We start from the raw sequence: 14,293 nt of genomic DNA on the forward strand, positions 1-14,293 counted from the left end.
CATATTGTCATTAATATACATACTGACCTCAACTTGGACCACTAGGCTAAATAAATAGACTACAACTGTTATGTAAGTATGAGGGATAGATTATTTAGTGTACAGGTCATTTCAAGAGTTATAAACAAAGTGATAGAAAATATTTATTTTCATGGATTTTAAATGTGGAAACCACTCATTGCATCACACCATCTCCTGACTGCATTATTATATGTAAAATAGGGGCTTTATGGAGAGTGTGTATAAATGGTTATAAGTATAACAGTGTATTGTTAATTAATTTAGGGAAATTAAGTGTCTCAGCCCAGCCCTCAATGGACTATGGTCAACCAGCTTATTCCTGCTTGAAAAGCAAAACATTATTGATAGTGTAAAAAACATCAACTTTGAAGCACATGCTGATTGATGGACTAGCATTACTCAACATTACTTACTACCTTCCAGCAACACTACATTAAAACAGGTAAAACAGTAAAAAAAAACATAATAATAGTTTATTTGAATGGATCTGGAATCAGAACCTGAAACTTTTTATACTGTAATATATGTTGAGTTTTGACATTGCTAACCTTTAAATTAAGTTAACAGTAAATAATATACACTACTGAGCACTAAGTAGTTGAGTATTGTGCATTTTTCCTTACCACTATTTTTCTAATAGTTGTTCAATGATTTTAATGGAACCGGAATCGGAACCGTTAGGTGGAACTGGAACCGTAACCGTGACCGGAAAATTTCTAACGATTCCCAACCTTAGTCCAGAGAGAGAGAGAGGATTAAACATTATCATAAAATACCTGTTTAAGTGTAAAACCTCTTGCTCTGTGGTTGCAAGGGTGTTGGGGTAGTTTCTAGGTGGTTATATACTGGACAACACAAAATGTCCACCCTCAAGTCTCTATAATATTCTGGTATCTAGATATCATTTTATGGTCCGGTAGAGAGAAATCTTAAATAAAAATAAAAAAATAATAAAAAAATAATAATAATATTTTGAACCACTAAGCAAGACCATCTTTATAAACTGCTTTGGACAGTAAACAGTGTTAAAATAACTAGGTGAGTTTGTATATACAAGTATCATGTTTACTCCCACACACAGATGAGACATTTTTGAAGTTCAGAAATCCAGAACAAAATTCCTTTGTTGTTGACCAAAACAACTAACACTGCTGACATGTAGATACTGCACACTTAATGACTGATGAGCTGGACAAAGAAAACAAACAGAGCTGTTGTTCTAATGACCAGCACTGTTTTTACTGCTTCTTTCACCAAATGCTCATACAATATGATCAAAATGTTCTCTCTATCATTTCCCTTTAACAAAACACTTGGCATCTAAGTTCAATATTACACAGACCCTAAAACACGTGGACAATGTGAACCTAGTCACTCATGGGGTGTTGGAACTCTCTTCAATCCTTTTTTGAACATGCAACTGCATTCTTTTCCTCCTGTTTCTCACTATTTTTCTAATCCACCCTGACCGGCCAACCGAGCACAGGCTGGTGCTTTTCATTTCAGAACTGATCTGAATATAGCCTCACTGTTGAGCCATATTTGAATGAGAGGGTCATCTGAATGGCTGCTTAGCGCAGGCACCAGTTCATTCTCCATTCAGCTGACTGCAAATAACACCCTATTGCTTCCAACATTGCTGCCATTAAACATGCAATCCATTTACTTGGATAAACACAAATGTAATAAAGTTTCATGAACATGAATTCATGAATTTTTGGGATAGCAGCTTTTGACTTCCTTCCATGGTATATCTCAGCTGTAGCAGAAGGGAATGTGTTGACATAAAAAGCTTCCCCTTCCAATGAACCACCTCACTCTCACAACATGAAGCCAAACACCAGCTCTGACTCAGAGAATATAACCTTAGCTGACCGTAAAAAGTATTTCTACTGTGAAGATTACAAGGTTTGAATCTCTTCTGCCTCACCGGATCCAGGAATTGGGGGGGGGGGGGGGTTTCAATAATAAAATCGGATGCCTTTGAAAAGTCAAAGAAAAATTATATACAATTGTGTCTGTAATGCATAATTCATACATTTTGGTCCAATTTAAGCCTGGTTCAGAGTACGCAGTTTTAGCCTGATTTTGCAACAATTTGCTTAACGTAGAGTGTCAGTGAGGATTCATAAATGACAGTGAACTTTGGGATGCAAGATTCAATAGTTTTATCTTGTGTAGTGTGTCACAGTGGATGACAACTGATGCCACTTCTGTGACACTTCACGATGTCACAATGAAAAAAAATCTTTAATGAACACTATATTACCATAGTTTTCTTAAACAGTCCATACTATCCTCTCCATGCAATCCAGATTTGTGACCACTGTCAGGTTTTCTGTTTTTTGGGCTTTTCCGATGCCAAGACAGGACAAAACACGCTATTTGCTGGTCATTGTTTGTTTACACTCATAGCACCTTCTGTCTAGTCCCATCGTATCAATAACAGTATGCATGTTGTTGAAGACAGCAAGCGATGAATGGTTGATTGGAAACGTGTAATCTAACATGTTTCTTGACATGATTTTAGGAGTCATATTTGCATAATCAACAAAAAAATTGTGTAGTCTGAACCAGGATTTAGATGTAGTCATTACACAGTACTGACCCACTTTAAATGAAGTGTCTTTAACTATTATGTATTGTGTATAATTTCCCCACTTTAGAATCCGTAATTCTTCTATAGCAAGAAAATGCCAATTCAAAGATGGACGGACATAATCATGTACTATTGCATTGTAGATAGGTTGTTATAAGCAAGAACTGTCATTCAGTTCATATTTTTCATACTGTGCTTATCTAGAGTTATCTAGATATTGTGCTGGGAACAAAACAAATCTGTGCTTTAATAGGAATGCAACAAATCTAAGTTTATAATGGATTTTCATGAGGACGATTCCAATCCTTTAATGTTCAGCAAACAGAACAGAACAAAATCTATACTACACTGTGATTAAACATTCTACATGGTAAATGCATTAACAGTTTATCAGAGGCCATCTTACTCTAGCCAACCAGACATATTTCATTTTACTGGGCAAGTGGTCAAAACACTGTGCTCTGAATTAATGATTTCATACAGATCTGAAGTTCAGCCAAAATATGAGGGTTTGTAGCCATATATTTAGCCAGACGTGTTCCAACATACAGTAATCGCTTAACTTATATAGTACTGAATATTGCATTTATTATTCACTAACTCATTAAAAATTAATATATTTGTTACTAAATTACATTTACAGCCATAATACGCTCACAACTGTAGGTCTATATTCCAGATATGAGACATCCAAATGTTATCTTTATAGAAAAATCTCTATTATGATGGTCTTTAATTAGGGGAAGACATCCGCCTATGGTGGAGGGGAGCGTTTGCACTCTTGTCCTTGTGGAAACTCAGTCTTATGACTGACTGGGCTGCCTGACATGAAGTTAGTGACAACAGATCGGCAGTCTGCAGACTCATGGAGTCCAGCTGTTTCAAAATGATGTTCAAATCACATTCTTGGTAGATTTATTCAATGCTGACTCATTTATCAGTCCAAGCTTTCTACATCATAAATGAATTATAACTAAAAATAATATTTGATAAATCAAAGATCTAGTGTTCAAAATGAAACTCTTAATGAACATTCATAGCATTGTTACTGATAGTCGTTAAAACAATCTTTACTTTTGCCAAAGGGTGTAAAGCTGTTGAGGTAGATAAAGCCTAACCTCAGCTGAGGAGTATTTGTGTGTTCAGCATAAGAACCTACTGTTTCATCTCAAACGCACACACATAAACACACAAACACACAGTGTTTGGCAGCATTTTCCATCATAGATAAGGCTCCTGCAGTGGTAAACTGGCAGTAAGCCACGATCTCTGTGCCAGACAACACACATCCTCATTTACCAGCCACACACACATCAAGACTACAAATTCCAGTAAGTCTCACAAAGACTTGTGGCCTAACAAAGAAGACAAACATCAGGGAACTCAGTTTTCAGAAAACTCTGATATTTACAAATGTATCAAGCAGAGTTCCATCACTAAGACAGAAGACGCTTACAAAAAACACTCCAATTTAACAAGTACATTTGAAAGAAAGTCAAGAACAGGTACAGCTATATCAATATATGAAGTGATATGAAGAAAGAGATACCCTAGAGACTGAGGATGTGCAGGAGGACAGCGAGATAAAGCAGACTGTTGCTTTCCATCTCTGCAGTTAAAGTTGGCTGACATGAAGCAAACTTTGAAATGGAAATGCAATAGAAAGTTTATACCCTGGGGTGGATTGTAGACTTGTAACACACACATAGAGATAATCCCTTCTTCTACCACACTGAGACTCTTTTCTTTCAGTGATACTCACCACATTTCTAGCATACTGTATACACTGATATCCACATAACTATATTAATAATATACTAAATATTCAGAAAAAAATGTTTTGGTTCTCTCAAGTCTCACCACAGCTCTAAGGTGGTTGTCAAGGTGTAGCTATGCAGTTGCTGAGGTCTTGCTAAGCCCAAAGAGACTATTCTCACGCCGTGTATCTACCAAAGCATTTTTTCCTATACTAGCATATTTTCTCAATTGTTTTCTATGGGAGTGCCGTGGGTTTTTTTTTTTAAAAAACACCAGCACTGATGAGCACTGAGCTCTTTTTCATGTTGAGCACTGGGCGCTTGGGAATTTTTTTCTTGCCACCGAGAGTTGAAGAATGTTCAGCTTTGGGTAAAATGCAGTGCTCATCCCGGTCACTTTTTAGTCAGCAATCCAATCAGAGTGAAGGGGTGGGACAAATACCTTTCGACCAACTGTCACACATTCTGCTTGTACTACGACTGAACAACAATGGAGAAGTTAATATTTCTTGTCTCCGAGTATTTATGTCCATACCAGATGTGATTCCTGAACTACTATGAATATTGCTTTAAAAAATAATGCTTGCAACATTTACTTCATGACCAAAATAAACAAAGCACTCACAGCTAGGCATTTTCAGCAGAGCACCTGGTGTTTTCAGCTGGCTAAAAACGCTTTTATGGACACACAGATTTAAAGTTACCTTTAAATGAGAATTGTTACCAATTTTGTTTACTATTGTTTTTTCCAATTTAATTGAAATAACATATCGAAAACATATTTTGACTTTGATCCAGAATTGACAGGATTGTATAAAAAAGACAAAGGATGATAGATGGATAATAGTTTCTTTTGAAAGACATATTTGGCTTAAATATGGCTTCTATGCCTACTTTAAAGTAAACTGTAATATTTCTTGTTATTTTATTTCCCGCAGTAATGAAAAATGCAAATCTTTTTAACAAGCTACGTGATTCGAGGTATCAGTCATGTTCTTGGCTGACTTGTGGTGGGAAAGTCTACGTTTACTTAGTGTTAGTGGCTTGTTCAAATGTCTACACCTTAGTAAAAACAACAGTAAAATTATGCTTGCTGTTTCTGGGACATGTGTCTTGACAGCATGTACACACAGAAGTGATGAAGAGCAATGGGATCAGGACAAGTGTGGATAAAAGCTCCAAACCTACATTTACCCCCTACAGCTGCATGCTGATACTGGCCACAACTGTGAGTGAAACAGCAATAAAGAGCCAAAGACACAGGAGAGGGATGAAAAGATGCAGAACAAGACAGAACAAACCAAATATATAGAGTAAAAAGAGAAAATGTAGCACATAATAAAAGACAGACAGTAATTATATCATATGGTTAAACACACAGAGAATTGATCGCTGTGACTAGTGAGCCCACACAAACAAACATACAACCCCATTCAGGATGAATGATGATACAAGACATCAACAGCAGTGATATGTAAGTCAGACCTGTGTCCGGATCTTCCACTCGGGTTTCCTGGTTCCCCATGCCTGCTACTCACTGCTCCACAGAAGACACTAATCCATCAGAGCAGAGCTTTGAGACACCTGACAGAGCACGCTTGCTTTGCTGCCTGTGCGTACTGAAGACAATGAGACAGAGTTGTTTGTCCTCTCCCCTCGTCCTGTCGACTGTGAATCAGCAGCCAGACAACCTTCCTGCTGACTATCAGTCTGTCCAAGTGCAACTCTCTCAGTCGTCTACTCATTCACTTGTTCTGTCTGTCTCTCTCTCTCTCAGCTGCAGCAGGAGTGTATTCAGTGTGTTATTAGTCGTGTCTCTGTTTTGGGGGTGTGGCTTCCTTCTATCACATATCTGCTCCTCCTCCAGCAGTAGCATGAAATTTAGAGCAAGCAACTCCCTCTTCTATCTTGCACTGTCTCTCCTTTGCTTTATCTCTATCTTCAGAAATGAAGAGTAAATAAGACTTGATGAGAGGAACACACTGAAAGAAATGGTGGAGGAGGCTCTATTCGTTTCCTTCCACATGTGCATTTTGTCTGACCTCAATCATCTGTTCTGTAGCAGAGGACACTGTGTGATATACACACGTGCAGAGCCACACCGTGTTTTTGTCATGCTGCATTATCAAAGAACAGGAGATTAGAGCCCCCAGTTATAGACTGATCCTTTTCTGTTCTCCATAGAGGCATGAAAAGATAAATGTGTTATTTTATTAAGCTCCTTCCCTCCCCCTCATTCTCTATTAATGTAAAATGCATATGAGATAAATATTCATGCTAGAAAAAAAAATATCTCTGCTGCTCATTTAATCTCTTTTTTTCTCTTCTCAACAACAAGTTTTAATATTATATTTTTTCTCATGTATAGTGTGGTCTGATACCATTGGTGAAAAGAGCTTTTATTTACAATTATCTAATTTAATACATTTATTTCTACATACATTCCAGATTTTGGGGTTTGTCTCTCTTTTGCTTTAATGACAGCAGCACTTAAGCTGAATGAACTCCACAGGCGTTTGTCAAACCTGAAGATCATGTTCTCCAGCATGATTTGAGATGAAGTTCAATAGACTCTTTGAATTAAGAAATCTGGATTCTGCACAGAAACATGATAAATGTCACTTATTATTTAATTAGTGGCCTGGAAATATTATATGTGCAGAATATCAAATCATGAAAATTACTTGGTGTTATCCTCTGTTTATTTTTAGTTTTAAATTAGATTTTAAATCCCATATTTTTAGATGTCGATTAATATAGTAAAATAAACCCAGATGACTGGCTGTCTGCTTATCCTGCTTTATATACAGCTACTTACCAAATCAATAAATAAACGGGCATGAAATATTGATTTGAGTTATTTTATTATGTGAATAGCAAGAGACTGCAGCATTATCTGAGATACATCAAACCCGCAAAAACCTTCAGAAATTCAGTCAGTTATATTGCTTAGCAGGTTACTCTACTAACCACAAAATTCTGCAATTGACCAATAATAAACAAGCATTCCAGGGAACCATGTAATGTAAACTATCCTTTATTTTCCTCTCCTTTTTCCTCTGCCTCTCCTTTACTTAAGTACAGAAGTCTTGGTGTGTTTTATGTAGTTTTCTTAAGGAAGTGTGAATTATTACATTTGTTAAAGGGAGTGTGAATTATTATAATGTTATTTATTTATTTCTATCTATTGTGCTTTCAAATTTACTAAAGTTGTGTAAAGCCTTTCCACCCTTGGTAAATAGGCCCATTTCTAATCTGCATTCCTGTAGCTGACATACATTCACAAACAGAGGCAGAACTACAGCTGAGCTGATCTGTGCCCACCCTTCACCTCGATGACCGTACATGAGCAGAGATTTAAAACTGTTAGACATGAAAGGAATGCTCTGGGTTTAATACAAGCTGAGCTCCACATTTTGTATTACCTCTAAAAATACATTTTTGATTTGTCCCTCAGTCCCTCATTTCACTGTAGTCCACCTACAATGGCAGTCAATTAGGCAAGGCATTCTAAGAGGTTTACAAACAGAATGTGCATATACTTTTTTTTAAAGCAAATATATTAGTTCAGTACAAAAATATGCATGATGAAGTATTATTTTATAGGTAGTGTAGAACTATTAGTCTTGGAATTTGTAAACAGCACATGTACATACATAACCTTGTATGTGTAAATTATTATCCGGTTTTAATGCAAATTTAGTATACGCATACTGCTAAATATATTGCCTTTCAAAGTTATAATCTATTTGATAGCATGTGCAAACATGTCACTGACACATGTGAACTAGAAAATTCTATAATTGTCCAGTGTCTGCAGTATTTCTCCCCACAAGTTATGACTGCTAAAATGTCTTTGTATCCATTTAAGAACAAGCTGAGGACATCTTGTGAAACAATAGCCAGTTTTGCCACCCTGTAAACCATCTAAATGCTACCACTGAGCGTGCAGTACAGTACAGTACAGTTCAGTACAGTACGATTTGGTACGGGTAACCCTGATCAGGCTTGCAATTCCACTGCCAATAGTACCCTTACTTGGTAGGTGTGGCGTATGCCAGAAAATTGCGATCGACGATGAACCGGGACAATAAGCACAACTCTGCCTCTTTTTTTTCTTAAATGTCAGTTTTAATGAACAGTAATAGCCATTGTAAAAGTATAAGTACAAAGTATAAGAGGCTTATATAAGAAAAAATTAAGAAAAAAGAAAAAAGTTCAGTCAAACGTATGCTACAAAGTCAGCGCTGTACTACAGTAAGTTCAAATTAAACATAACATAACTTTGTGCTCATCCAAAATGATATGATCAGGAACAATTGAGGAACGCATATTGAGAAATGGCTTTATCCCCTTGTATCATGCAAAAGTGACGATTCTAGAAAACCAATCAATGTTCTGAGGTGATTTTAGCTTCACCCTTTTGGTACCCTTTGTTGTGCTAGGTACCCCAAAGTGATACAGTACTGCTGAGGTAATAGTCCTACCAACGTACTGTAAGTGGTGAGATTTCAGCAATAACAATAGTGAATAGTGATTCAAACTAGTAAGTGCTAAAGATGTTTTAGCAGCATTAAGATTTACATAGTCTCCTCTTATAATATTATATATAATAGCACAATGCAGATCAAGGTCAAGTCAGTGATGAGTAGCTTTACTTTCACACAGTCTGTAAAAACAAATCCAAAAAACTTTGTTAAATGCTGGGTTAAATACAACCCAGCGCTGGGTTTGTCCATATTTTACCCAGCACTGGGTTGTATTTAACCCAGCACTTTTTAGAGTGACAAGCCAGCATTAATACTTAAAAAGGCAATCCGTATGTTTTCAATATGGAAGCAATCAGGGAACACATTGAAGGCAAAAGCTATGATTAACTCTGGGTTAAATAGACAACACAAGATAAAAAAATAAAATAAAATTTGCTTGCAATGCATAAATCTTCTAGGAGTATTAAACGATTTTAAAAGCAATTGCAAGCATCTCTTCTATCAGCCAAGTGTTCATGCTGTAAATTTTCAATGTCAATTTGGTACCAAATTTTTTAGGAAAGAAACTGATCAATTAAATGCATCCTTGTTAAATAAATGTATCAATTATTTTGAACAGTAGTATTTTTATAGAATTTATTTTGCAGAGCGGCAATACTGCCCACATTCAAGAAAGATTACCATGGCAGCCTAATTAACCATCAATGTCAGCTGAGCCAGACTGTGAGTCTGAACTCCTGTAAGCTGACAGTGTGGAACTGGGTGACAATGCACTATTCACACGTACGCTAAATCCACAGCACTGAGTCATACACTTAATATGTCTCACAATGACATAAGCGCTATTACATCCAGCCTAACTGTCCACATAAGCACCCAGTCTCTATATGGTAACTGATACAGCATCACAGACCTTTGTGAAGTGTTGTGTATTGGAAACTGAATAAATAGGGGTGTTAATTAATAAGACAGAATGACATTTGACCTTAAGCAAAATGTTGTCCACTAACACATGCACAGATGTTACTTATAAAAGAGAGACCATGCTTGTGCCTTTCTTTTCATTTCACTTTGGAGACCTACAGTAACAGCAAAGGAAAGTTTCATTTAAATATTGATAAGGCCCTGTTATGGCTGGCTAAGGTGATCTGAGTTGTCATATACTGTAGCAGTGGCTGCAAAGGATTCTTAATGCCTGCTTTAAACTTTATTTGGCGATTCATAACTATTTTATATAACTGTCTTCTCTTCCGGGTCTGTTGTGAGTGCGTTCACGACACTGCTGTCGTCTGACGCTGCTGATGTGTTTTCTGGTGTGCCCAATAACAAAGATAACACGTCAGCAGCGTCGTACATCAGCAGCATCACTGCAGTGTTGTGACTGCACTCACAGCAGACCCGGAAGAAAAGACAATGCTGAATAAAAATGTAATTTTTGTTCTTTTTGGACCAAAATGTATTTTCGATGCTTCAGCAAATTCTAACTGACCCTCTGATGTCACATGGACTACTTTGATGATGTTTTTATTACCTTTCTGGACATGGACAGTATACCATACACACACTTTTAATGGAGGGACTGAGCTCTCGGACTAAATCTAAAATATCTTAAACTGTGTTCCGAAGATGAACAGAAGTCTTGGTTTGGGTTTTGGGGTGAACTAACCCTTTGAGCGGTACAGTCCCACATATGGGATTTATATTTCCGTGCCCCTGGGAGTATGGTCCCACATATGGGATTTAGTTTGGTGACGTCGCATAATTGCCAAAATCAAACGGTTGTTTCTCGTGTTGGCTGGCGCTGAGCCAGGGAGAGATGTGCACTGCTCTTGTCATATTATTACAACTACCCAGTGTTATTAACCACATAATGCACATTTTAGGTTTCAGACATTTAAATACACATAAATACTAGTAAAACAACACATTTAGAGTTTGAAAAATACACACGTCTATGGAAGCAATAATTTTTCATTTGCAGATTTTATTCTTTATTAATTTGCAGCTTTATTCATATCAGATACACATAGTGTAAGTAATTGTAAAGTTTACTCTATTCATCACCCAGTTTGCCCACCACTTAATACTTGTTTTTCGGGAGAGATTGATTAATTCACATGCTGTGAATCCGACTGACAGGACTCAGTGAACAAACATGCCCATCTCACATTACAGATCACGCTCAAGATCATTTAGAAAGGCTTTTAAACGAGCAAACACACTTATTTACACATATTTATGAATCAGAATATCAGATTGTTCAAATTTGTGAATATTTTAAATAAAAAAGGAAAAACTAAATAAAAGCGATCCATCTGTCATACAATTGTTATTGTAGACGCGGTGTGTCACGTGACAAGCCTGACGCGTCGCCATGGAAAAAGTAAGGGGAATGTTCTAAAACAGTGGTTCTCAACCCGTGGCCCACGTAATACAATTAATTATATTTTTTTTACATTAATTAAAAAAATTTGGCTACTAATGAAATATAAGCTTTATCCTAATGTTTTATGTGAAATTATTTTGTTTTTCATATATTATTTTCAGACATGAGCAGACCTAACGCTACGCAATTAACGAACACATACAAGCAAGCACTTTGGCTGAATTCAATTCAAATAGTCATCAACAGCCATTTGTTACGGTAAAATTGAGCATCAGAATGGACAAATTTGTTTCTAAGGGAGAAAAATAAGAAATGTGAAAAATACCAGAGAATGAACATGTACAAACAAGAATAGTCGCATTATCAGTAGTGAAGGAGAAGTGCTGGATTTTCGGTTTGCCCCGCAACTCACTTGAAGAAGTTCAGGCACATTACACCATATACTACATAGCAATCCTTAATTGAAGAAATGTGGCAAAACATCTCTGGAGAGAACCTCATATTATCAAAATCAAAAGTGCTTTCCATATTTGGATCAACATAGGCTACATTTGTGAACACACATTTTCTGAAATGTCGCACGTCAGGGTCATGCTCCCGTGAACGTCTTACAGACTGCATCTTAAAGCCTCTTATACTTTTTTTATACTTTTCCGCTATGGACTGCTAGGTAGGCATGACGTAAAAATCGTCATTGGAGAGTGTGTGCTGAGGCTCTGAGCAGACAACCGCACAGACAGGTGCGCGTGGTCAGTAGTCTTCAAAAGCACAATTGCACATGCGCAGGAAGAAGCTCATTGCTACTCGAACCTGTGTAATCCGTCAATAAAAGAATATAAAGACAGTCAGATGTGCAATAATTCTGGGCAATTGTTTGTTAACATTTTTGTTGCAGAGCGGACCATCAGCGTGCGCATTCAGAAGTATAAATTGAAGTCTGCATCCGCGCTGGCCATGTAAGCGTCCGGATTGCTCATGCGAAAAGTATAACACAGGCTTTACAATCGCAACTTCTTTGTGTTGTTACTCCTTTCGAGCTGAATCTCACATATTGTTAAGCTCCCTACAGCATCAGGTGTTTTATTTATAGGGAGTAGAATTATTTATTTATTTCAATGAATGTAATAGATTAGATATCATAATATTTAGGCTATAATATTATAAACCAGATTGGTTTGTATTGGTGACGTAATATGTAAATTATATTCAGCCCGCAAGACAGCACTTGGACCATAGTGCGGCCCACTGGAAAAAAAATGATTGAGAACCACTGTTGTAAAATAACGGTCACCTTAAAAAAACTTACTCTTGAGGGACCGCTAGAATATTTTAAACTCACCACTGAAAAGGTTAAAGACAGCTGATATGCATCACGGTATTTAATAATGAAAGAAATGCTTATAAGAACTGCACACCAAAATAGTCATGGCATTCATTGGTTAGCAGCTAACAGTTACTGAATCTTTTGGGTTTAATAAATTAAAACATGACACATACAGTAAAATCGCACCAACAGACAGAACAGAAGCCAATAAGCTACAAAATCCAGTTAAGGGTCTGTTACTGGAGTGCTCATAAATTGTAAGTGAAAATATGATAATATTACTACATTAAAATGAAAGATGACGTGCTGACACCATCCCAAACATTTAGCAAACACTTCTGATGTTGACATCATATAGACCAATTTTATGTTTGTAAACATTCAGGATGCGCGCGCATCATGGTTGCAGAAAACCCGGGAGCGAATAGCCTTTACGGATAGAGAATTACACGGATACAGTATAAAATTGTTAGGTTTAAAAAGATTGCCGATTATATTGATTAGATGTCATTTTCAAAATATTCACTGCATATTACAAGAGCTTGTCACTCAGTGATAAGCACTGTTATTCAGTGAAATTTATGTTAGAGAGTGGGATAGTCTTACAGATCCAAAACAGGAATGACATTTTTTGTGTGCGGAGACTATCTTTTGGCGGCAAATGACGGTTTTCAACTGGAATAAAAGAATAATAATAAAAAAAGTGAATTTGATTTTATATTTCAAGATTCTGACTTTATTCTCGCAGTTCCGATATTATATCTCACAATTCTAATAAGGTAAAACAATTCAACATTGTTGGGGGGGGGGGGGGGGGGGTGAGATAAAATAAATAAATGTTATGTAAAAATGTTAATAGTAAGGTCTTTAAGGCTAATGCAATACATCACTGAACAGCAAATGTGAATATTATGTAGACCTATTGTTAAAATCAAATGTATGCTTTAAAAGTAGAGTAAGCAGTTTTCATCCAAAATATGTCCATTTAAACGTCTGCGTTTAGCTTCAAATGGCATCTTTGATGACAGTATTCTATAGAAATTATTTGCATTCCTATCTTGACATCAAAAGGCACAAAAATATATATATATATATTTATCTTATTCCATGAATTTTACCTATTTACCTCCACTTGTTCCCAGTGTTTTTCTGCAACCACTATGCGCGTGCAGCTGCAAGTGACGTAACTGCGACGTCTACTCTGAATTGGTCTATAGACTGCATAAGAGTGGTCACATAAACTGTAATAATATTTCACAATACTACAGTTTTAACTGAATTTTGCAAAAAAAAAAAAAAAAAAAAAAAAAAAATTGCAGCTTGGGTGACCATAAGAGACTTCTTTCTGGCTACTCCTTTTTTCTAATAACCATAAATCATAAAAAAAAAAAAAAAAAAAAAAATAGTTACCAATCTCAAACGTTTAAACCGTTTTGTATTTCAGATAAAGAATATTGTTTTAAAAATGATGAGCCAGAGAAGATTATTTTTTTCCACATAAATTACATTACAGATAGTAAACCTAAAGAAGAGATAGTTAACCTAATTAAAGAGATAGTTAAAATAAAAATAAAAATATCCCGTATTTCCTAGAGTAATTTTGTCTACTATGTAACCGTGATGGTATCAATTCTATTCTATCTATTCTATTTTTGATGTCCTCGTTCACCTCACTAATTGAGCAAATTAGCACCTCCTTTGCCTACAGATAAAACA

The 14,293-nt window shown here is 36.3% G+C and overlaps 1 protein-coding gene across 4 annotated transcripts in view; it reads right to left on the minus strand.

The window, feature by feature from the left end:
- Positions 1–14,293, minus strand: part of LOC127957415 (cytospin-B) — a 130,085-nt gene that overhangs the window by 80,357 nt on the left and 35,435 nt on the right. Inside the window, exon 1 of one of the 4 annotated variants that reach the window (XM_052555948.1) lies at positions 5,863–6,426. The exons of the other annotated variants lie outside the window; for them this stretch is intronic. Within the exon in view, the coding sequence (XP_052411908.1) occupies positions 5,863–5,902 (40 nt within the window). The 5' untranslated portion in view covers positions 5,903–6,426. Of the gene's footprint in view, positions 1–5,862; positions 6,427–14,293 lie in introns of those variants that run through there. 4 annotated transcript variants of the gene reach the window in all.

The sequence above is a fragment of the Carassius gibelio genome, chromosome B5 (genome assembly GCF_023724105.1).
Source record: "Carassius gibelio isolate Cgi1373 ecotype wild population from Czech Republic chromosome B5, carGib1.2-hapl.c, whole genome shotgun sequence".
Lineage (NCBI taxonomy): Eukaryota > Metazoa > Chordata > Actinopteri > Cypriniformes > Cyprinidae > Carassius > Carassius gibelio.